Source organism: Mesocricetus auratus, unplaced genomic scaffold (genome assembly GCF_017639785.1).
Source record: "Mesocricetus auratus isolate SY011 unplaced genomic scaffold, BCM_Maur_2.0 Super-Scaffold_100020, whole genome shotgun sequence".
In the NCBI taxonomy this organism is placed as follows: Eukaryota; Metazoa; Chordata; class Mammalia; order Rodentia; family Cricetidae; genus Mesocricetus; species Mesocricetus auratus.
Genome location: NW_024429201.1, coordinates 24,506,117 through 24,532,205, shown reverse-complemented (window position 1 = coordinate 24,532,205; position 26,089 = coordinate 24,506,117). Strand labels below are relative to the sequence as shown.

The following is a 26,089-nucleotide window of genomic DNA, read 5'->3' as shown; positions in this document are numbered from 1 at the left end:
TTATCTCTCTTGTTCTAGAATTTCTAAATGTATTATAAAAGCTTTGCTTTAATCCCTTTGTTTTTAACACCCTAAAGAAGTATGAAATATATCAGTTTCAGTCCATGCACCTTTGCTTCCGTGTCGGTAATGTAATCTCTGTCCCAGGGATTAGGATGAGGAGAGAATGAATATGTGACAAATCATTATTACTTCTTCTTAGGGCGGTTTAAAATTTGCTTCCTGCCTTTATTTACTTCAGCCAAATGTAGCTTTCTTATTCCCATCGGTTCATCTAGGATAATTACAATGCTTATTTCTCAGGCTTTGGGACTCTTTTGACCTGATCATCATGGCCACATGCATATTTTATTTCAGGGAATTTTGAAAAATGCTTTATGTGGGTCTTCCATCCCATTTCTTAGAAACAAAGTTTGGAGATGGGTGCATTCTGAAAGTGTGTTTCTTATGTACTAGAACTGAACATATAGCTAAACATATAAATGAGAAGTGTTGTGGGCAATTGAACACTGAATTGTCATAGTGGCTCAACACAAAGTTACTCTGCACAGGTGTTTCCGTAATTGTGATGTATTGGGGAGATTCAGTGTTCAATGGTCCTCAAACCCCCACTCCCACCTGTGTGGTAGAGTGGTTACTGGGCTGTGGTATGAAACACGGGCAGTGAGCAACAGCACAGCAGTGTCCTCAGGGGGTGCTGTCTCTCACCAGTGTGCATGCCCTATGCTGCATGCTGAATTCCGGGGAATGAAATCTCACCTTCCCTTTAGAACAAATTATAACCGTGTTCCTGTTGAACTCATCCTTGCCTGTGTGTTTTTGGTAGTGAATAAATAGCTGGTTTACCTGAGTAGTTAGGGTCCTGCTAATCACTTACCCTCTCTGCTCTTGTTAGAAGTATATGACCTAATGTCAGAGAGGTGGGCCATCTTTATATTGGTACAGGAATGTGATGGACTGTTTGTGCCTTCCCAGAATCCACGTTGAAACTTTAACCCTCTGTCTAGTAGTATTTGGAAGGCACCTTTTGGAGATAGTTAGTTTTAATTGAAGCCACGAGGGTGCCTCTAGAGTCATGGTTCTCAACATTTCTAATGCTGTGATCCTTTAATACAGTTCCTCATGCTGTGGTGACCCCCAACCATAAAATTATTTCATTGCTACTTCATAACTGTAGTTTCCTACTGTTATGAGTTGTAATGTAAGTGTCTGATATGCAGGATATCCGATAGGTGACCCCTGGGAAAGGGTTGTTTGGCCCCCAAAGGGGTCTTGACCCACAGGTTGAGAACCACTGCTTTAGAGGGCCTTAGTATCCTTTTAGGCAGCTGTGCCAGAGAGTGCTTCCTCGTGTTTACGTTGTGTGAGGTGCACTACTCTGCGTGAGGTGGCTGTCCGCAAACCAAGGACGAAGGCCGTCCCGGAATCCAAATGCTACCGCTCTATGGCGATTGGAGACAGTAGCTGGGAATTGACCAGTGCAATGTCTCTGATTACATGGGACTGTCCTGGGTGTCCCCTGCAGGAGTCAGCTTTCAGCCTTCAGGTACAGTCTGAGCCTGTAGCAGGCTGCAAGGATTGTCTAATTTTTGTCTAAGTCTTAAAGGTATTATTATAATCCCTAAGGTTGTGTAATTCAGAAGTCTGGTGGTCACAGGTGCCAAGGTAGTAAAGCAGGGTGATGGGACAAAGAGTGGCTGTTCCTGAGTTTAGTCCAGCCCTTACCTTGACTTGTGAGACACACCCTGTGAATCATTGTTCTCTGCCTGTGAAAGGTGGTCAATGTGAGCTTGACCTCCAGATCCCCGGGTCCCGAGTATTACAGGGAACATTGCTACCAGCACTTCACTGCTGTTCGTGAGGCTGGTTGCCCGCCTTACCTTACCTTTACATGGCCCACTGTTGTTGTTAGGCAAGCATATTTTTCAGAAATATTTTCTTGTCATCAAATTTTAGACCTAAAATGTTGTTTGCAGTTTCAGATATTGGAAAATTTTTCCTCTATGCTCAAATAAACTCACAAAAGGATGATAGTTGGTATTTATTTCATACTAAACTCAGATGAAATATATGTCTATTTCCCATCTTAAAATCCCTGTAAAGAGCACAGCTTATCCTCAGAGTCTGTGAATGCTTGTGTTTGGAGCGCCAGGCACACGGTCTGTAGAAAGTCTGGCTGCGCAAGTCTGCTTTTCCACACCGTGGTCTCCTTACTGCAGTGCGTCAGTGTCCCGTGAGTGTGTCTCTTCCAAAGCACACCCGCAGAGTAATGTCATCTGTGGGTTTGCCTTCAGGAAACATTCAATGGAATGTGTGTGTCTTCTGAAATGACAGTTTTGGAGCAAAGTAAAACTATATTGACTTTTGTGTTTTCGTTAGTTTTGGCTTTGGTATGGTTAGTGGAGAGAACCTTTTTTAGTATTCTACAGTTTTTGTAGTCATTGGTTCACTGTCAAATGAGTTGGAAATGATGAGATTTTCTGCATGTTCTTAGCTCTCACACATGTTTGGGAGGTAATGTTAACACATAATTGTCACCTGAAGCCTGTGGGTTTCTGGTGTATACTTACCTAAACACATCATTGTGTTTATCATGTGCAGGACAACTCCTCTGAGCTCTGTCCATTAGTCCTTCCTGCCCATGCAGTCCATTCTGACAGGTTGTATCTTTCTTTGATTTGTAATACTATAAGCTATTGACCATATTTCATGTTCCTGTCTGCTATGTTTACTTTTTTTTTGCTATTTTTTAAACTTTTTTTGCTATGTTTACTTTAAAAATGATTTTCACAATTTCATACACATATGATGTACTTTGATCATATTTTCCTTCTCCTTGTCTCCTCCTCCACCCCTCCTTGAACCCTTTCTTCTTCCAGAAGCACTGCCTGCACTTTCATGTGGTTTATTGTGTGCCTTACTGCATTTAACTAAGTCTGCTGCATGAGCATGGGATTGGGTTATTTATTCAAAGAAAGGCAAATTGCCAGAATTTACACTATCAAGGGTTTTGACTGTCCCTACCTGATCTTCAGTACCCATAACTGCCTGTATTTCCTCAGAGGGGTGTGGGGACCCATGAGCTCATTTCTATGATGCAATGTCATGGAAGACAGCACTTCCTGTCACTCCTTCTCATCTCCTGACTCTTTACATGCTTTGTTCTCTTCATTTCTGCATGGTCCCTGGAGGCGATTGTGTGTGTGTGTGTGTGTGTGTGTGTAAGAGAGGGAGAGGGAGAGGGAGGGGGAGGGACGGAGGGACGGAGGGACGGAGGGGAGAGATTGATGGGGAAGAACTGGGTTTTGCTTAGGCCTTTAGCCCTTTCTTGTTGTCAAGGTTTAACAGCTCTTGGCATATTTTGGGTAAGCACCCTCCCTATCTGATGCTTGTTTTCTACTTTTCTTGCCTTCATCTTCAGTGAAGCAGAGGCTTTAAATTTTAGATAGGTATAGTTTTGTTGTTTTGACCCGGGTATATTATTGACAGAAGGGAAAAAAAGCATGATACCTGTTTCTGCTGTCTCTTTCCTCCATAGAGACCTGTTTCTGCTTCTTGCTTGTGCTTTGTAGAGTGTTAAGACCTCAGCAAATTTCCTAATGAATACTGAGAATATTTTGCAATGCAAGGAATCTAACTTTTTTGTTCTTTTTATATCTAAAAGTTGCTGTGCCCAAGTTAATCTTTTCTTCTTAGCCTCTAGCAGCTTATAAATTGTGTTTTACATTTTGGTTTGTAGTTCATTACCATACTTGTATAGTGCCTTCAGAGGCCAGAAGAGGGTATTGGATCTCTTGGAAATAGAGGTACTGACAGTCATGAACTGACATTTGGGTTCTGGGAAGCAAACCTGGCTGTTCTTCAAGAGCAATGAGTTCTCTTAACAACTAGGCCATCCCTATGGCCCCACCTTAGCCTTTTAAAGGTAGGGTCTTTCCCTGAACCTGAAGTGTGCTGTTGTGGCTGGACAAGTGGCCGGTGAGCCCTGGAGATCTGTTGCCTTTTCCTCCAGTGCTGATATTGCTGGTGCGCATCACAACATCCAGCCTCTGTGAGGGCTGTGAGGATCCGAACTCAGGTCCTCAAGGCTGAGCAATAAGCATTTACCCATTGAGCCATCTCTGTAGCCCACTAATGGAATGTGTGTTGAATGTCTTTGGTGCAAGCACCTCTAAAACAAGTTTCTCTTTCCCTGCCCCTTGACATTAAAATGTATAACTTAGTTTCTTTTTCTGTTACACCTTTATCTATTCACCATATACAAAGATGACTACAATAATGTGCACGGTGTACCCTGATAAGGGTTTCATGTGTGAAAGGCTCCTATCACAGCTCTCTTAGGAGTGTGGGAGAAGCCTTTCTTCTCGGTGGTCAGTTAACAGATGCACTCAATGGAGCTGTCTCATTTCACTCTTCACATCAGCAGTGAATCTGTACTGTAGAGGAAGCTCTGAAAATCAAACTGTTCAGCTTAAAATAGAACACTTATGACATGGTGCCATTCAGTATGAGTGGAAGTGTGTTAGAATTGGCTTATCTTTTGTTTATGAAAATGGTAATATCCTTAGTAGAACATTTGACAATTTCTTTTTATAAAGTTCATTCCGAGGTCTTTCAAACTTCTTTGTTTTTACTCTTAAGCAGGCAGACCACTTATCTTTCTTAATATAGCTTATTTCCCTTGCTTGTTTAAGTAGCTTTTGTGTTCATGGATATGGAAAAAGTAAGCTTCATTCCACTCTCATAACTTTTAACAAAGAACGAATATCTTTCAACTCTTCAGTGGTGTCAAAGGTATAAGAACCTTGAACCTCCACTTACTCAGTTAAATATGTTATTTATTGTCTTTAAGATAGCAGGAATCTTCCCCTATTTGATGGGCCAACGGTGTCACAAAGTATAGTCAGTCAAGTTGATTTTTTTTAAAGATTGACAAATTTAATTAACTCTGTAATTGATTGCCAAAATTATTGCTCTTTATATAAAAATGACATAAAAATTAAGCCTGATGTTTCTGTAAAAATAGTTTTACCTCTTAACTCCTTGAGCATATGAGCTGTATTTATTTTATAGTCTGCTCAGTGCAGGCTACTATATCAGATGCACTTTACACACTTTCCATAGCTCTGAATACTGGAGTCTCTGCTTCTTGGGTCACAGGTGGGCATCGTCTCAGTATTGAATTTGTACTAGGGACTGAACACTTGCATAAGCTTCACTAAATGAGCTGACTCTCCATAAAAGTTTTCTGCTACACAGCTCCCTGGAAAAGTTGATAATGCTCTAACGCTGACCCTGGACCTGCCCTTGTACACTCATGCTGGCCATATGCATTTGCCATCCATTGTGTTTGAGCCACTGTCTGTTCTCTAATTAAAAATCTCAAGACACATCCACAGTCAATTCAGAGTTAGAGCTGTTATTGGTGATTGGTTCCTGTCTCGTCATGTTTACATAACGAGCCTCATGATATGGACCTTTTCATTTCTCTAGGTCCTCTCCCCCGCCATTGGGGGGCAACAGAGAGCAGTAGGTAGTTGGTACACATACATGCAGCCAGATGTGAAATGTCCTGAGACCTAGGCATGGTGGGGCACATCTGAACTCCTAACTCTCAGGGACCTGATGCAGGACTGCCAGGTTTTCGTCAGTGTAAGATCTCTGCCTCAGGAAGATGAAAATAAGAGAAGGAAAAGACCAAATAAAAAATTTGTAAAGACATATAATAGAATTTTTGAGGTGAATATGTCTTTAATAAGTACTCGTTATCAGTTGTTTTATCTACAGGCAGCATGTTTTCTTTCTTCTTCTGTTTTGAAATCTTATTGTCTCTTATTAAAACTTTAGAGATATTTAACTTTTCGGCTTCTCTGGGCCACATATAAATGTTATTTCAAGTTCTTCCTTCTATTTTAGGAAATTATAAGAGATAATATAATAAGTAAGAATTTCTAGAAAATTTTTATATAACTAACATCTTTGACTCTTGTGTGGGAAAATAGTAATGAAAGAAAATTAGTCTCTTGAAATCTTTTGACTAAAATTACTACCACAATCCTAAATGTTTTTTTAAGTACAATTGTATTAAAATATGTTCTCCATTAAAATAATATAATCAAATGCTAATAAAATATATTAATTAATAATGAAGAAGAAACAGAACAAATAATTGCTTATTAAAAGTAGCATTTATGAGCATTTTAGTATTTTATTGTTAGCTGTAGCTTTTTGTTTGATCGTTAACTAAAGGCATTTTTATTATGTATTATTTTCAGGTAGAGATTAAACATCTTTGATTAATTATGATTTAAGATTTGCAGTGAGTGCTTACAGTCCAGCCATAATAATTGAACTATAGTAATGGAGTGTTTCACCCTTGATTATTTACATAGCATTTGTTGGTTTCCTAATGCACGTGATAGAATCACTTTGGCCTGGAGCTCAGTAAAGGGGCAGCCAGTTCTGACCTTGCTATGAAAATGTGTCTCACTTACAGTAGTCCTCTGTAAACACTAAAAGAAAGCAGTTTGTTTAAGTGAAGCTAATAAGTTCTAGTTTAAATTTAATTGATTGATTACTTAATTTACCAATATTGCCTTAGGTCTAGTCTCCCTGTGTAAACCCAGGCTAGCCTGGAATTTTCAATCCTGTGTTTCTCAGACGACATTTAATGTTTGTACCTGATAATTTCTAGTTTAGTTTTGAAGATGGATATTATATTATTTAAAATTTTTTTGTTTTCAATGGGTGAATTTTCTCTGGTTCGGTAAGTTATTTCTGTTGAATGTTTTTTGAGGCAGGGTTTTGTGTAACCCTGTCTGACTTCAAACTCATTGAATAGGTGAGGGTGACTTTGAACTTCAGAGCTCCTGCCTCTACCTCCCCAGTGTTGGGATTCCTGTGGTATGCCAGCAAATCCAGTTTATGTTGTAGTGGGATCCAACCCACAAGCTAGGTGTGCCCCCTACCAACTGAGCTATATCTCCAATCTCTTTGGGCTCTTTCTTCCATTCTTTAAAGATTTATTTTTATTTATTTATGTGTGTGTGTGTGTGTGTGTGTCCGTCCATGTTTGGGTATGTACACATGTGCGCAGGTGCTCATGTGGTTAGAAGAAGACATTAAATAGCTGGGAGCTGGAGTTACAGGTGGTTGTGAATCCCTGCCTTTAGTGTTGGGAACTAAACTGGAATAAGCACTCTTAACCTTGGAGCCATCTCTCCAGCTCCATGTTTAGATAATTTGTATATTTTTTTTGGTTTTGTTTTTAGCTGCTGTTGTTATAAACCCTAAAATTTACTTTTGTTGTGAGGTGTTTTTCCAGTGGTATTTGTGCAAGATTAAAGACTATGTCTTCTTGTTAAGAACTTGTGGAAGCTCTTGCAAGTGAAAAATACTAAGTGATGTTAGCTTTTGGGGAGCACTTCATTTATTGTTGCAATATAACATATAGAAACTGCTATTTAAGTAAGTTAGTGCTTTTATCTCTTTAATTTAATTATTAAAATTTTTATTTTAAGAATAGAAACTCACATTCAATTGTGAAAATTAATTTAGGGTGCTGGAGAGATGGCTCAGTGGTTTAAAAGCACTAGCTGTTCTTCCAGAGAACCTGAGTTCAGCTCCCAGCAACCACATGGTAGCCCACAATTGTCTGCAGTTCCAATTCCAGGGGATCTGCCACCCTCTCAGTCATACATGCAGGCAATTCACCAATGTTCATAAAATAAAAATATATAAATCTAAAAAAAATTTGCAGAGCTCTGGTGTCTCTTTACCTAGTTTAACCAATAGGATGAAATAGGTGCTAAATTGTAAGTTAATACTATGATCAGGTTAATGAAACAGAAGTTTTCAGGAATTCCATTTCTTGTTAATATTTGTAGTGCTTAGCATAACAACTGTAACCCAAAACTCTATAACCATTAGTTTGTCTCTATTTCTATAATTTCATCATTTCACAAATGTTACACATGGAACAATCGGAGGCTGAGCCAGGAGGATTATGAGTAAGGCCATCTTAAGTTACCCTAGAGGTAACTTAAGAAATTAGCCATTTTGTGGATGTACAGTGTCTTCCTATAGCAGTTTTAGCTGCTCTGAAGTGACTATGTGATGGTGATACAGTTATAGCCACTCCTACTTTTAATTTTTGTTTTTTCCAGACAGGATTTCTCTGTGTAGTCCTGACTATCCTGGAACTCTGTAGACCAGGCTGGCCTTCAACTCACAGAGATCTACCTGCCTCTGCCTCCCAAGTGCTGGGATTAGAGGCATGAGCCACCGCTGCCTGGCTACAGTCTTGTTCAACACTGTTATATTTATTTTCTAGCTTCTTAGAAGTTTTAATTCACCTGTGCCTTTAGTGTGCCGTATATTTCTTGTAGGCAGAATACAGTTGGGTGATTATTTAATCTACTCTGCTGTACTGGTCTTTTAATTGATATATTTATTTATATTCAATCAAGGTATTTATTGCCAAAGTTTAGGATTCAAGCTCTGTGTTTACTTCTGTTCCCACCTGGGATGTGATTCATCCTTCTATCCCATGTACCCTTGTTGTCGAGGAACCTCACTTTACCTGACAGGAATCTGTTCCAAGACTGACAGCCTCCTCCATCCCTACCTCACCCCCACTCTCCAGCTGTGCATGTATGTGTGAAACCACAGAAAGCATGAAACACACTGCTACTAAGAGTACTTCCTAATTAGAACTTGAGAATTTTTTTATTTCTTCAATCTTCTGCATTGTATTTTTGGATCTCAGGTGAGACTCAGATAACTAGAACATGAAAGTAAAAATAAACCGATGATAAGGGAGGTATTGTATATTTCTTGGTTAAAAAAATGTGACCTCAAAATTGTACTTAAAAGTACATGAGTATTACTGTGTATTTGTATGATTGTGTGGGGACCAAGTGTCTACTGGCAAACAGAAGCCTAGAGCCTTTCTCTCAACCAGTTGTTCGCAGTCAAACTAAGACTTTTCTATCAGTTCATAGCGTTCCTCCTTGTCTTACTCTTTGATCAAGCTGGAATGACCATAAGTTAGGCAAATAGCTCCTAGCTCTCAGTCATTCTTATTATATGTCTTACTAAGTCTAATCATCAGCAACTGTCAGAATTTCAGTGGGAATTTGCTAAGTATAATAGCACTATTATGTATTATAACAAGAAAAATCAACCGTTTCATGTTGATTATACAGTGTTTTAAACTGACCCAGTAGCAGTAGAGTATTATTGTCGTTTTAAAATTTTATTTGTGTGTGTGCAAAGAAGTCAGCCTTTAGTGGTATTTAGTAGGAGATGGCCACTTTTTCTTTTTTGAGATGGTCTTCCATGGGTAGTTGGCCAGTGAGCCCCAGGGGTGACTGTGTCTCTCCAGTGCTGGGATTATAAGTGCCGTGTCACCATGTCCAACTTCCTATGTGGGTACTGGGGATAGAGCTCGGGCCCTCATGCTTGCAAGACAGGAACTTTCTGGATTGAGCCATCTCTCCAGCCTCTTGCCGTAGATGTTTTCAAGGGAAACGTTTCTCTGGCTGTGTAATGTCTTGGGTGTTCAGAGTCTCACCTAATCTTGGGGTTGGATTGCTTTTTTCACAGGATGATGGTCTAGAAGACAACGAAAAGAATTTCTATGAATCCGACGATGAAGAGAAGGAAAAGAGTGACAAGAAGAGGCCATATACTATGGACCCAGACCATAGACTCTTAATTAGGAACACAAAGCCTTTGCTTCAGAGCAGGAATGCAGCGGTACGTGAGACGAGGACAGAAAGAGCTGTTTCTCGGGTTTAAAAACCAGACAGTGGTTGAAAGTATGTGCAGTCAGTACTGGGTGTTGACTGGTGTGTTCAAAGACTGAGCTCACTTTGTGAGCTGATTGGTGTATATCAGGCCTTATGTAAGGATGCAGCTATGTCTCTCAGGTTTGCTATCATAGCTGAGAATAGCAGTTATGATGGTATCCCTTAATATTAAGTCTGTTGGTAAAGTTCTTAAGAGACTATATCATAAATAACATTGGGTGGGAATGTAGCTTAGTGATGGGATGCATACATTCCATATCTGAGGCCTGCAGCACTGGGGTATAATGCCTCATGGTAAGAAGTTTAATTGGAATTGTTTGTATTTAAAAGTCATCTATCTATGGGTCTCAGGCTTTTGCTTATTTGTTTGATGTCTTATGCTTTAAATAACCTTAAACTTTAGATAAATACATACTAAGAAATATAGGCCAGGAAAACCAGGTAATATAATGTCTCCTCACTCAAGACTCAGTATTATGCCTTAGTACATTTATTCTAGATTTTTTCATCTATATAAATAAATGTATTCACAAATGCTGGTTTGTATATATTAGAACTAACCAAAAGAAGTTATATTTTATGGAGTTTTAGAATTAGTTGCAGAATGCCCTTCTGGGTTTGTTTGATTGCCTCTGTTTTTTCTTTTTAAAGATTTAGTTGTTTAATTTTACGTTTGTGTTCTGTGCATGTGATGTGCACCTCATGCTTGTCTGCATACCCATAGAAGTGAGAAGAGGGCGTCGACTCCTCAGGAACTGGAGTTGTGAGCCACCATCCTCTGCATGAATAATCAGTGCCCCAACCCCTGAGCCATTGCTCCAGCCCATGACCACTGCCTTTAAGTGTCATTTAAGTCATTTTTTTTGTTTTTTGTTTTGTTTTTTGCTAGCACTTATAGTTAACAGACAGATTGAAGTTAAACATATACCCAAATTTGTTTTAATTAAGAACATAATGAATTATTTTCTACATTTAGTAAATCTTCAAATATAAGGAACTTCACTTACTACTTTTTTTTTCTATACTTGTTTGAGAATTTAGCCTTTAGAGGTTTGTATACTTAGCAATTAGCAGAAGTTTGTATGTTACTAATAGTAATGTGATTCCAAGTCATCATTCAAGAGCCCAGTCATAGTAAAAGTTGAATTCGTTGATACTGTCAAATACATGCTTACATTTTAGTATGCCTAGTCTACTTAGTAGCTGCCACTCACCAACTGAAAGTATTATTAACTCACTGTTAGCTTCATTCTGTCTTGGCAGTTGGTTTTGTGATTCAGATGCTTGCTGACAGTGCCAGGTATCGAATCCTAGAGTACTTGGTTGTTTCTGTGCATATTTGGTGTCCCTGCTTATTTGCTGGTGCACCAAATAGGCTGCCATGGTTCTGAGTATATTGTGTTACCTTGCTTTCTATAAATGTAAATGAAGCCTGACTGTTGGAGAATTATGAAGATTAAAAAGAAATAATCTTATTTTTGCCAGGTATAGTTCAATTCCAAGCATTTAAGAGGTAGAGGCAGGTGGATCTTTACAGTTAGAAGCCAGCCTGGACTACATAGGGAGTTTCAGGCCAGCTGAGACTACATAGTGAGACCCTGTGTCAAAACAAAGAAACATAGCTTGGCAGTGGTGGTGCAGGCATTTAATTTAATCCAAGCACTTGGGAAGCAGAGGCAAGCAGATCTCTGTGAGTTTAAGGCCAGTCTCATCTACATGGGGAGTTCCAGGATAGCCGTACTGGAGACAGCCTGTGGCTTGAGTTTCCCAGTCTGGAATTTGGAGTTGTGAGAGTTTCCCTAGTGGCTTTTTACAAATTGGCCTTCAGATTTCAGATGTGGTGTCAAAGAAACCTTGAGCTGTTGTTTTTATAATAAGGCAAAAAGGAAGTTGTTTAGTTCTTTTGCATTCGGGAGTAGCTTGACTAATATATTCAAAAGATGACATACCAAGTGAAAGTTGTGTCTTGGCACAGAACATACGGTTTATATTCTTGAATGTGGATTTGGATATCTTATGCTTTAAGAGCATAAGTGAGGAAATGAGATATTGTTGTTCTAGAATTTCTAAGCTCTAGCTGAAAGTCATAAAGTTAACTTTTTAAAAAAATATTACAAAGAACAGTATACTTAGGACTCCATAGACTGCTTTTTAAATTGACATGTAAAACAAGCTATTTAAAATTAAAATAGAAAACGATAAAAAATGATTTTTAATTTATAAAGAGAGTCTTTTGCTCAAGCACCTTGGTGTGTGATGTGTTATCTAGGTATGCCTTAAACACTTGCTGTGCACTGTTTTGAACTTGGTGGACTGAGCAAAACTAAATTAGTATTCATTTTTCTTCTGAACCATTTGGTTGCTGTGTTTCTGCAGTCCACATGCTTACCTAGAGATACTTGGTGAGGAGTCCTGAATCTGATGTAGAGGCATGTGAGAGAAACATGGTACTCTTACCATGGCTGAGGACTTTTGTGAGATTAGCTTGAAAGTTGTGCATCTTAAAAAGTTAGAGCACTTCAAGCATCTTGTTAGTTATTATTACATTTTCAGTCACTTCCCTCTATTTCAGATGCTTGTTGCTGTTAACCTCCCCCACTTCTCCAGCCCCCACCCCCAGTGTCTAGCATGGTTGGTTTAGGAGTCATGTTTGTCCTTCTCTAGGACTTCTGTGTGACTGAGCAGCAGCTCTCAGATGGAGCGTGTGCAGTGTTTTGTTTGTTTGTTTTTGTCCAGAACTATTGTCACCATGGGCAGTTCATTTATGTCATTTTCTTTTCCCAGGATGTGTTAGTTTCCTGTTACTGCTATACAAATTGCCACAATCAAAAGTGTGTTTCTGAGGTGTAGCAGTTATCATTCTCGCCTCACAAATTGCCACAATCTAGGTGGATGAAAAGGACAGGAGTTTATTACATTTCAGACAACCTGGAGACTGAAGTCTTGTGTAATAGACTGAATTCCTCTCTTCATCTGAAAGTGGTTGCAGGTGATCTTTGCATTTCTTGGCTTCCAGATGAATCACTCGCTTCTCTGCTTTCATCTTGACATTGTTTTTCTGTCTCTTGTAAGGTTACATACCAGATTTCAGGCCTCCTCTACTCCAGACAGTCATGTCTGACTCCCACTAACATTCTTAATGATACCAGGTAACATTCTGCTCTCAAATAGAAGCACTTTCTGAAGATAGGAAGCACTTCGAGGAAGCAACTGCAGCCCCCTACTAAGACTTGGACATTTCCTTACACTCCACAGGAATTCTGAAGGTGTTTAAAGGAAACAAGCTCGGTGTGAGGATGCATTTTGACACCATTGCTCAGATGCTCACTGTGTCTCTTGTCTCTGTCCTTCCAGGTGGTTATGGCTGTTGCTCAGCTGTATTGGCATATTTCACCCAAGTCAGAGGCTGGTGTGATTTCTAAATCCTTGGTGCGCTTACTTCGTAGTAATAGGTAGGTATTGGTTTTACGTGTGCTTTTTTGTTTTGTATTCTCTCAGAAGTAGTGTTGGAGCAAATGTAGTCCAACTCCTAAACCTGGGATATATAGTTGACTATCATAAATAAGGTCTTATTCTTAATGGGTTATTATAAAATCATCTCTATCCTTAATGAAAAAAAATGGAAGTTTTTAGCTTTAAGTTCAGAGAGATTAAAGTATGTTGTGACATAGACCATGCATTTTGCTTTGCTGGTATGGCAGTATTGCAGTCTTGAAGTTTTAATTATTCTGGAATCATTGGAAACTTGACTAAAGTGTTCTCAGCTTGCTCAATGTGTTAGAGCTTACCTTAGAGCAGTGGTCTCAACCTTCTCAATGCTGCGACCCTTTGATACAGTTCCTAATGCTGTGGTGACCCCAACCATAAACTTTTCCTTGCTAATTCATAACTAATTTTGCTACTGTTATGAATCTGTTATAAATATCTATTTTCCAATAATCTTAGATGATCCCCCTGAAAGGGTCGTTTGCCCTCACAGGTTGAGAACCATTGCCTTAGAACGATACAGAGACTGTCATGTCGCCTGTGGCAGAACCCTACTTCATATAAAATTGAAATGTTCTTCTGTTTTAAAAAGATCTGGGCTGGAGAGATGGCTCAGAGGTTAAGAGCACTGACTGTTCTTCCAGAGGTCCTGAGTTCAGTTCCCAGCAGCCATATGGTGGCTCACAACCATCTGTAATTCAATCTGGTGCTCTCTTCTGGCATGCAGGCAGAACACCGAATATGTAATAAATAAATCTAAAAAAAAATCTATATTTTTTTGTGTGTATGTTTGTGAGCAGTGGTGTATGCGTGTGTGTTAGTAGGGCTGTATGTGTGTGATTTATGCACACATGTGTGTCTCTGGGGCATATGGAGACAGAGGATGGTGTCTGGTAGTCTGCTCTGACTCTATGCTGGACTCCCTTGAATGCAAGGTCTCTTACTAAACTGGTGTGCTGGTGGCTGGGAAGCTCCAGGAGCCTCTGCCTTACCCTTCACAGGACCGGAGTTAGGTTCACAGGTGTCACTCCCAGCCAGGAGCCTCTGCCTTACCCTTCACAGGACTGGGTTAGGTTCACAGGTGTCACTCCCAGCTTGTTACATGGGTGCTGGGGATTTGTACAGTCTTCCTGTTTGCACTGCAAGCTCTCCTGTCTGCTAAATCATCTCCTTAACCACCACGAGTAGCTACTAGAAAATAAGTACTCCCTTTAAAGAGCCCTGTGCTCTCAGGTTTCCTGTATGTATAGATAGAACATGTCACCTTTTATAAGTTACCTCTGTATAATTCAGTTCTTCAGATCAGGATTTCAAAGGAAAAAAAAAAAAGAGTTGCCATGATATTTTCTTTCATTAGAGTTTTCAAGTTAGCAATAGAGTTTTATGTTTACAGACATCGTTCATTGTTCTGTTGTTCAGTGCTCCCTAGACGTTTTTACACTGGTAGCAGTTTGAGTTAATTGTTTTCTTTCCCTAAGGGCACACCTACACTAGCATGGGATGAGAAGGTGTGTGCTGATTTTCTCCTAACTCCTGGGGGTCCACAGTCCCCCTTGCTCATCTACTGCTGTTTGAGAAGCAGTCAGAATCAGTTTCATTCAGTGATGCTGCCTTTCACACATCTCTAACCTTTCTTTGTTATCAGCTCAGGGATGGTTCTTTTCAGTGGATAGTTCAAATGCCACTAGAAAATCTGGAATGCTTCTTTGATGTAAGGTCCTTGCCAGATTGATGTGAATTTAATGTCAGATTATGTTCCTTTATTAGATATTTGGACTTAGGGATAGCATAATGTGACTGTTTTTAACCAGGCCTTTATTTTGATTTGTGATTGAATGACACTGTGAGCCCTGATAAGAATTTAGGTTAGCGATGTGATTACATTTCCTTCATTCATTTTCCTTCATGTATGCAAAGCCACAATATTGGCCTTGCATTTTAGAGGTACAATATCACAAATTTAGTTCTAACTCTATCTCATGATATACCTACCACACATAATTTTTTAGTATTCTAGAGTAAAAATGCATTGGAAAGAAGATATAAATACCTCATATTTACTAAAAACTTAGACTATTGTATTTAAGAATTTTGTTCACACTAAGTTTTCTTACAGATTCTTTTCAAAGTATTGTTTTCACAAAGATGTTTCATTGGATATACCTACTGAAATTTCTTTTAACTTCTAGGGAGGTGCAGTATATTGTTTTACAAAACATTGCAACTATGTCAATTCAGAGAAAGGTATGTATATTATAAGCATTTAAATCAAAGAATCAGACAAGCATACTGGTGTCATTAATGTACTAACACATTTCTTTTTGTTGACCTAGGGTATGTTTGAACCTTACCTGAAGAGTTTCTATGTCAGGTCTACTGATCCAACTATGATCAAGACACTGAAGGTCCGTATGCTTCATACAGGTTCTCATGTAGCTGTGTACTTGGAAGAGACATTGCATTAGCCTGCCTCCCTCTCTCCCTCTCTCTCTGCGTGGAACTACCCATGTAGGCATGGAAGGCCGTCAATGAAGGCTAGGAATCCTGCCTCTGTCCCCAGCTAAGAACGCTAGGCACGCTGCATGCCCAACACCTTGTAGGTGGTTGGGGATTAGTTCAAGTCCTTGTGTTAGCACTTTACCAACTGAGCTACTTCCCCAGCTCTGTAATTGTAGCTTTTTCTTTTTAAACTTATGGAAAATTGTTCTTCATACTTGACCTGTATTATTATGGGCTAGCTATTGTGCTACTTTCAAATGCATTAGTTGCCTGTATCTCAGATCATTTTATGTTGAGAGAGACAGGTGAGGCATAGATAAATTTAGTACTTTGTACAACAGGCAATGGAGGTTTGAGTTAAGTCCTATTCAAAATAAAAAGGTGGCGTTGATTGTGTGAGAGATTTGTGAAAAATGGTATTTGGAAGAATTTAAAATAACTTTGTTGTGAATGTTTTTGTGGTTGGTAGGTGTGTGGGTGGGAGTAGACTAAGCAGCTTTGCCACCAGAGATGATGAAAGCCCTGTGATACAGAGTTCAGCGAGGGCTACAGAGCATGATGGTGAGACACCGTGGCCTTAGACAGAGCAAGAAGTGCCTAGAAATACACCCTGGCATGGGAACTTTTCTGCGTACTGTGCGCTATGTCACAAACATTAAAAACTAATGGAGAGCCGGGCGGTGGTGGCGCACGCCTTTAATCCCAGCACTCGGGAGGCAGAGGCAGGCGGATCTCTGTGAGTTCGAGGCCAGGCTGGACCAACAGCCTCCAAAACAATACAGAGAAACCCTGTCTCGTAAAAACAAAAAAACAAAAAAACAAAAACAAAAAAAAAAAAAAGGAGAACGACATTAGTTTAAATATAAATATTCTTTAAATATTGAGACAGTGTTATTCTTGGGGAAACTGGGTTTACTCACCAGAAAATTGATGAAACATAAACAGTACGATATTTTTAACATCAACAACAAAAAAACTCCTGCTTTTTAATTATGAAACATTTCAAGTAAAAAATGAGCTGAAGGACTGGGTATTTTTATAGCAAAGAGAATAACAAAATGCTTTATTTGATATTGAGTTGGATCTTTGTGTTTACATATTATTGGGGCAGTTATTGAAACATAAGCATAGAAGACAGTTGTGTAGGAACAAAACCTTGATGTTAATTTCCTAATTGTTCTGATTTTGTCTCATTCTAACAAACCTGTCCTTATTTATAAGCAGCAGCATTTGGGGATGATTTTGCATCAGATTGGCAACCCTGTCCTATGTGTTTTAGTGAAAAAACAGTTCTGTGTAATATACATATAGTTTTAAAAAGTGGATTTGAGGCTATTTTTTAAAAGTTGTCTGAAAAAGACTGGTATCATTTGTTTCAGTGGAAGGGTATTTGATTATCATGCTCAAAAACCTAGTTCTCAGTACTGCAAAAATAAATAACATTTTTGAATTTTAAAAGTACTTTTAAATAACTACCCCATGTGGTAGTGCTGGTCTGTAATGCCAGGCTTCAGAGGGAGAGACAGGAATATTAGGTCATTAGTTACATAGTAAGTTTGAAGCTTGCCTGGGAAGACTTCGTCTTTCCCCTGCACTAAAAAAATGTCTCAGTATTCTTATCAAGATAAAATGACTAGTCAGGCTATATTCTTAGAGAACAGATTCCCCACAGTTACAGCTAAATAAACAATAAAATAAGTCTACAAAGAATATATAAAGAATTTCTTATACAGTCTGCGCCTTTTAATTGGATTGTTTATTTCATTTACTTTTTTTTTTTTTTCCTTTTTGGTTTTACGAGACAGGGTTTTTCTGTTTTGGAGGCTGTTGGTCCAGCCTGGCCTCAAACTCACAGATATCCGCCTGCCTCTGCCTCCCGAGTGCTGGGATTAAAGGCGTGCGCCACCACCGCCCGGCTCCTATTTCATTTACTTTTAATGTAATACTTGATATGAATGTGCTGGTAGACATCTTGAGTTGTGTTTTCTGTTGGTCTCATATGTTTGTGCCCACCTTCAAAACAATTAAATCTTTTTTATGGGTAAAACATATTTCTAGCAATCACAGTGGAGGTAGGTTTTTAATTTCACACTTCTTACATTTATAAATTTAGGATAGAGATTGAAATTGTCTAAGCATCTGGGAAGGTAAGATATGAGATAGACAGTCGAGAAAATTAATATCTGGAAAACAGAAGTATTACATGAAGAGTAAATTGTTTTCTAACTTTATTAATAAAAAATAAAAGTTGAGCTAACAAATTGTTTAGGTTAATTAGATATAAATTGTAAAATTAAGATAATTAGTGAAGATCTGGGGTTCTTTTCCTAATTATTTTTTTAAGAACTATGTAATTATCTAGTTTCTGTAAAGACCACCTCAAGGATACAGAGCCACACATGACAGTGATTTAAGAAGAAAATCAACTTTCAATTATATGTTTAGCTTCTATTGAATTCACCTTTTTATTCGTGTTTTAAAATGTTTACTTTCTCTCTTTCTCTATTGTAGCTTGAAATTTTGACAAATTTGGCAAATGAAGCCAACATATCAACTCTTCTTCGAGAATTTCAGGTTTGTATATAGTGCTAATTGTAGTTTCTACACTATGTTCAGTGTTAAGTTAAATATGCCTCCTACTCAGTCTAATACTATGCAGCTCCATAAATACATTCAAGAAAAGATGGGCAACTGGGAATTTTTCTGGTTTCAAGATAAACATTAACTACAAATGTACAATGTAAGATAAATAAATGGTCTTACGTTTCCTTAGCAGTGAAAGACAGGCTCATGATTGGGCTCAGAATCTTGTTTTTATGAAGAACTGTCCACGCTACCACCATCAACTGTCCTTTCTATGCTCTGAAAGCACTTTCTGTGTCTGTCAAAGCACATCATTTGTTACCTGGCTACTTCTGTTTAATTCACCACCTCTACTTTAGATTGCCCCTTTAGCTTTAGCTATATTGCTGGAGTGTTTAGAAACAGTTTGTGTGGGGCATGGAGACTCTGATAAAGGTGCCAGCCACTAAGCCCGACAACCCGAGTTGGGTGTCCAGGACACACATTGTAGAGGGAGAGAATTGATTTTGATTAGTTTATTTCATTGGCTTTATGCACTTTATGCTGAAAGGAACAACTCTGAAACCTTCATCGAGTTGCATAATAGCAGTATACCTGTGTCAGTGTTAAGAGCTCCATATCCTGTACAGCGACCTTAGAGTTCTTCTTATTGGATTTCAACATTGATAAATTTAATGAAATCTGTGACCATGATTCTTCATTTCTTTTTCCCTGTATATGAATACCATGTTTCTTTATAATTATATTACTTTTATACTTCGGTCAAGAGTAGTAGAATTTTTATTGTGTGCCCACAGTCATTTTGTTCTTACCCAGGCCACTGAACTTTTGTGCTATATACTTTTTTTCTAGAAAAAATAGCGATGAAATTAGAATACCATAGAGCTCTTCTCATATGGGCATGCCAGAAAATTGGGGTTTTCAAGCTTTTTCTGAGTACTCATAAGCTAGAGACCTATGTTTGTGTTTTAATCTTTTGTCATTCATATAATGTTATTTCATTCTAACTGTTGGTCTTTGCCCATGTCCCCTTTCCCTTGCTGTGTAGACTTGCCATCTTTCTGCACATGTCCAGCACCCCCAGGACAGCAGGAGGCAAGCCTTTGTGAGCCTCCTGCCAGGCGTGCTCTCTGCTTACTTACTGCCAGCATGTCGTAGGAGATCCACTTGTCCACGGACTGTTAAATCTCTCCTTCTTTCTGTGTCTGCATTTTCCTTGTACTACTTATAATTTGCTCATAATAACTTTGTGAGTAAAATGGGGATTATCCTCAACAACTCAAATGCACTCTTTTTAATTATAGCAATCACATTGTCTATTTGGGAGCAGTTTTAAGTCTACCTTGGTTTTTCCTTTCATGGAACTAGAAAGCATCACTTGTTTCTTCAACATTTAGTCATCTCCTTGAGACTTGGCACTAAATCCCTACATTGTTTGCATATCTTTTTTTTCCTTTGATTTCTTATTTATATAGCTATTTGAATGCATATTCTTCTTAGATACCCATAGAGTTAATTCTGCATTACATACTTAGAATTTATGGTTAGGAATCTTTTTTTTTCAAAATAAAAGCTTAGCCTTTAAATGTAGGAAAGTTGTAACCAAAGTCACAAAGTATATAAGGTTGTCAGGGGCTTGTAACGGCCTTTTACTTCCTTTTGTTAGTCAGAGCTGTTTTTAAGTTGACATTAATACACATCTACACTGTTTTGTTCAAAACTCTGATGCTGATTGATTTTGTGAACTAGTATTTTGTAGTCTTAGTGAAGCGCAGTCGCTATAGTTATTGGGTCGTTGCTGTCTCTCTTAAACCATCCCAGTGGCAGATTGTCATTTACCAGCACATCGGTCCCCTTTTCCTTTTTTCTGAACTTTTAGTGTCTGAAAAGGTGGCCCCTTCTCTCCATGAGCACATAGGTACTGCTGGTTAAATGAACTGAAACCTCCTCAGAGCATGTCTCAGCACCTTTTCAACACAGCTCTTAAGCTAATTGCTGTCTTTGGGCGATGCTCCCCATTCTCTGTTTTGGAGCCTGCAGTCACTGGCCTTTGGTGAATGACCCTGGCTTTAAATGTACCTTTGCTATAAAAAGAAGCAGGTTATATAACAAGAAAAAACTGAAGTGAGCAATCACTTGGCTCCTGCGGGGCTTAAGAGAGGCCTGTGTATTCTAAATTCTTTCATCCTGACAAAGATATCAAAATGAGCTTGTATTCACTTGATAACCCCAATGTTGAAACTAATCAAACTGTTTTAGACCTACGTGAAAAGCCAGGACAAACAGTTTGCAGCAGCCACTATTCAGACCATAGGCAGATGTGCAACCAGCATCACCGAAGTCACCGACACGTGCCTCAATGGCCTGGTCTGTTTGCTATCCAACAGGGATGGTGAGTTCCTGGTTTCATTTCATTTTCACATAATTTATAATTGGATGTTCTCAGTATGGCCTGCAGCTGCGTTCTTTTATTTGTTATCTTTTGGGGTTTGTCTATGTATTAGTATGCTCACAATAAGTAGCAACTATATTCTTGATTTACATGTAAATTCATCTCTAAAAATGAATTATGTGATTAACAGTATTTTTTGGTTTTTGCCCCCACACAGCAGTTTATCTTACTCATTCACTAACCACTTGTACCCTTTCTGCAAATTCTGTTTCTTACTGGCATGGAAGCCATGCATAATACTGGTTCACCTGCAGAGGGTGCTAGCAGCAGGCAAATGACTTTATAACCCAGATTAGTGGCTGGACCAAAAGCATGTGAGCAGTGAACCTTCTGGAATTTCCCCCCAGTGCTTCCTACTGAAGGCGGGTTAGATCAGTAGTCACCATGTGGCACAGCTTCATTTGTCCCCAAATATTACTCAGGTGTTCTCAGAAATGGGATAGCAAAATTCACCACCTGAATGTTGCATGTCCCTGTGCCACAGTGTCAGTTTTCTCTGTGGTTATGGTTTGCAAATAAGATGAACCAATTAGAGAAAAACAAGTTAACTACACACCTGTACAAGATTTCTATTAAAGTTGTACAGTGGATTAAAATGAGTTTTTTCTTAGGAAATGTATAAGTTGTGAAAAATCTTTGAAATTATTTATTGATTTTTTAAAAATATATAATTACTCCAACACAGATGTATGTGAAAAAGTACCCATTGAAGTCATACATAAGAAAAATTGGCCGGGCGGTGGTGGCGCACGCCTTTAATCCCAGCACTCGGGAGGCAGAAGCAGGTGGATCTCTGTGAGTTCGAGGCCGGGCTGGACCGACAGCCTCCAAAACAATACAGAGAAACCCTGTCTTGTAAAACCAAAAAAAAAATATATATATATATATATAAATAAATAAATAAAAATAAATAAAAAGAAAAATTGATGATATTTACATTTTACTTGAAGAATAACTTTTTACTACAATGATTAATTTATCTGTAGCCTCCCATATGTAGATAATCCTAGGAAATGTTATTGTGTTGTGGTAATGGGGAGCCCATGAAAAACTGAAGCCAAGCAAACAGTAAAACACAATTTGTTCCTCAATAACTCTAACTCTGATTTGTGTGTGAGTGCACGCTTACACACATAATCATAGTTTCACCTACAAACTTTTGATTGCTAGAACATTTTTCTACATAGATATTAAAATTCAAGTTCCACCAAATTGACAAGAAAAGAGATTTCTAAGAAGTTTGCCTGTTCAGATAAACAAGAAAGGATAGCATGATAAATGCTGTCTGTCCATGGTGTCTACTTCACTATGAATAGTAACATTTGATCTCTGATTCTAAGTCATGGTTTCAAATATGGCTTTAGAAACACTTTTTTTCCTGTGTCTTTGATAATGACTTTCTGTGAATTACATAAGCTTTGCTGGTGGTAGTTGTTTTAAGATATCCCTTATTAAAAAACTATCAGAAATTATCGAGAACACTCAGTCTTTTTAAATACAAAGCATAGCACAAGTGTCTGCCCATCTTTTTGGTCTTTTTTTTCTGATGAGAAATACTTATATTAATTTTAAAGTAATTATTTCTGCAGCATACTGGTTATTTTTTAAAAGTTTATTTTGATTTCAAAGAATCTTTTGAAGCAGACTTGAAGCTTTCCATGAAATAGCCCATTATCAGTGTGAAAGATTAATTTGAAAAACAGATTTCTTAAGCCTTTTTTTGTATGAGAAATTCACATTTCAATTGACTTAGGATATTTAATTACCTGTGGTAGTTTATTTTAGGTAACATATTAACAGGATTTGTTTGTCTGAGTAACCTTGTTGGCACCTACTATAAACTAAAAGAATTAGATGGAAAGTTATTTTTCAATTTTATTTAGTTTTTTTATATAATTCTGTAAGCATTTAGTGAGAATTTGAATCTGCAGAGATATTTAATAAATGTTGAGTAGATTAATAAGATATTCATTTAGCTTGTAAAAGTCTCTGCCTTTATGGCACTCACAATCTGATGGAAGGAGACAGTAACAAAAAATAAATATGTTATAGTTTCCCATCTGCTTCTCTTACTATATTGCCAGCTATTTGTATGTATGTAGAACTAGACTGCTTGCTTGGGTGTTAATGCTCTCTTGCGTAATTAGCCAGCCTACCTGTGCTCCAGATTCCATATTTGTAACATGAGGGTAGGCTGTACGCAGATATAGTTTTTTTTTTTTTTAGGACGATAGGGACACTAGACAAATCCCAGAACAGAAATTGTGTTTGCTTGTAGTTATAGAATATTCTAAGACTTCAAAAGTACTTTAGGTGCTTAGCCAAAATTGTGGACAAAATCATAGAATTCTACTCTGCTTTCTAATTCATCTTTAAAATGATACATTGTAGAACAAAAAAGAAATGTAATAGTTTTGCAAACTTAAGACCATATTTAGTACATTTTTGTTTGTAGACTCTGGGATGATCCATACATAGTTACATTGAATTATTTTTTTGTTTCCTCTTAGCACGGCAGTGGTCTTATGTACAAGTAGCATTTGCTTGTAGTTATAAAATATTCTAAGAGGTCAAAGGTTACTTTAGGTGTTATCTTGAATTATGGGCAAAATCATATAATTCCAATCTGTTTCCTTATTCATCTTTAAAATGATATATTACCAGACAAAAATGAAATATAATATTTTTGTAAACTAAGGCCTTAACATTAAATATTAGTTCCCTAATATTTGTTAACTTAGAAAAAGATGTAGATTTGAAGTATTATATTTACTCATGGAAAGTGTAAGAAATTCATTTATATTCTTAAAGCGTAATGTATTTCAATAAAAACCTAACAATACAAATTGTGATATTTTGTATAGTATTAAACTGTTGAAGTATATGCCAGGAGTTGGCCAATGTCTATGAAGTTCTTAATTATTTTAAAGTCAAAATTCTGCATAAAGAAGCATATATTTATTTTTTTAGCATTTGTGGCATTAATAATAGTTCAGTAAGTACTTGCCTACAAGCAGGAGTACCTAGGTTCAGATCCCAGCACCCACGAAAACAAGGCAAGGAGACATGTGTCTGCACTCTGTAGGGAGGGGAACACAAAAGCATCCCTGAGGCTTGCTGGCCAGACAGTGTTGTTGAATCAGTGAGTTCCAGGTTCATTGAGAGCCCCTATCAAAAAGTGTGGAAAATGGCCCAGAAAGGTATCCAGTGTTCGCTTCTGGCCTCTGCAAGTGTGCATGCATGTACAGTTTCTGCTGGTGCCACCACAAAGGTGACTAGGTTACTGGCTAGCCACTTTGTGAAAACTCATATGCAAACCCCAGCTTTTAATCTGTTTCTTAGTCACTTACAGGAGCAATTGTATTAGTAAAGTCCTTGCAAGAAGCAGGTGGCATGCTTGAAAGAGGGTAGTTAATAGTTAAAGGGGATTTGCTGAAGGAACTATTTATAAGGTATGGGCAGGATTAAGGCAAAGGGTAAGATACAGTGTGACAGCCATTGGCTACAGAGTTACAAGGCAGTCTGGGTTATGCATCTCCATACAGAGCAGCCTCTCAGGGTCTAAGTTGGGTAGATAGATAGCATGGATTTGCATGTGCTTACTGATAAGGGAAGGGCATTATTATTTTTAGGGTCTTTCTAAAGACAGCACTGGGAAATACATGTTACACACATCACAGATTCACACGTGACACACAAATTCAGGCATACACATACACTTATTTAAAATCTATCTATCTGCACTTAAGTCACACAAAGATTGCGCCATCTAATTCCAGCCCAGCACATGCAGAGGCAATCAGCTCATGGTCACACTCATTTTGACATTGTAGTGAATGCTGTTTCTATGGTGATTGCATTCCTTTCCCTCCTAATCCTTACTCTTTCTGGATGCTTCACTTTGTCAGGGTTTGGTGTGGTCATCTCCCCTCCCTCCTCTATTTAGTATAGAATAGGGAAAAATGCTTAGATGGTAGGTGTTTGATTATATAGAAGCTCTAGCTAAGAGCCAAAAGTACTGTCCACCGTGGAGCATAATGTAACTTTTATTGCAGAGATTGAAGTGAATTCTACATAAGACAATTTGCCCAAACAACGAATAGTATGCTTCAGATTACAGATTTCATGTATTTAAAGCATTGAAGATATTTTGCTGATTGGAATTTGCACTTTACCAGGCAGATTGTAATTGAATTGATTATACATATTTAATATGACAATCTTTGTGTCTTTTAGAAATAGTTGTTGCTGAAAGTGTGGTTGTTATAAAGAAACTCTTGCAAATGCAGCCTGCACAGCATGGTGAAATTATTAAACATATGGCCAAACTCTTGGACAGTATCACTGTGAGTACCCCTGAGTCCTGCTGAACTTACTCAGCCTTCTTTTCTTAAGTAGTTTAAGATTTGGTTTGAGCTGGCTGGTGGTGGTGCATGCCTTTGATCCTAGCACTTGGGAGGCAGCAGTCAGATCTCTGTAAATTCAGGACTGATTTAGGCTACATAGAGAAACCCTGTCTGAAAAAACTATAAAAGGGGAGAGAGAGAGAGAGAGAGAGAGAGAGAGAGAGAGAGAGAGAGAGAGAGAGAGAGAGAGAGAGAGAGAGAGAGAGACAGACAGACAGACAGACAGACAGACAGAGACAGACAGAGACAGACAGAGACAGAGACAGAGACAGAGACAGAGAGACAGAGAGAGAGAGACAGAGAGAGAGACACAGAGAGACACAGAGAGAGAGACACAGAGAGAGAGACATACAGAGAGACAGACAGAGAGAGAGATATTCGGCTGTTTTTAAGAGAGGATTACAGACCTGAAGGAGGAAAGAGGAGAGTAAGCCCAACAGTGCTGGGCTGGAATTAGAAGCTGTAATCTTTGTGGGACTTAAGTATAAATAGATAGTAAGTATATGTGTATGCCTGAATTTGTGTGTCATGAGTGAATCTGAGATATATATATATATATGTATGTATGTATGTATGTATATATGTATGTATATATCATGTATTTCCCAGTGCTGCAGGGATCTTCTGTTATTATTGATGTGTTTTTTCATGCCATAAAGCTTAAATTCTAAAGTGTATTATTCAGTAGGATTTGGTATATTCATGAAGTTACCTTTGAAATAATAATCATTATTATTAATTATTATTAATTATTAATTATAAAGGTAATTATCATTACCTTTGAAATAATAATCCCACACTTAAATCCCCCAGCCTCCTTTCATTCTCTTCCCTCACCATCACTAGTTTAC

The 26,089-nt window shown here is 38.1% G+C and overlaps 1 protein-coding gene across 3 annotated transcripts in view; it reads left to right on the top strand.

Annotated features, from left to right (window-relative positions):
- The window catches only part of Ap3b1 (adaptor related protein complex 3 subunit beta 1), a 194,720-nt gene that overhangs the window by 63,675 nt on the left and 104,956 nt on the right, over window positions 1–26,089 (top strand). For all 3 annotated transcript variants that reach the window (XR_005869832.1, XM_005065647.4, XM_040728840.1), the window contains exons 8-14: window positions 9,607–9,759; window positions 13,167–13,264; window positions 15,488–15,542; window positions 15,632–15,703; window positions 18,309–18,371; window positions 20,640–20,772; window positions 25,069–25,178. Coding sequence is in view for 2 of the 3 variants with exons in the window: in XM_005065647.4 (XP_005065704.1) it covers window positions 9,607–9,759; window positions 13,167–13,264; window positions 15,488–15,542; window positions 15,632–15,703; window positions 18,309–18,371; window positions 20,640–20,772; window positions 25,069–25,178 (684 nt within the window). In the remaining variant the exon portion in view is untranslated. The remainder of the gene's footprint in view (window positions 1–9,606; window positions 9,760–13,166; window positions 13,265–15,487; window positions 15,543–15,631; window positions 15,704–18,308; window positions 18,372–20,639; window positions 20,773–25,068; window positions 25,179–26,089) is intronic.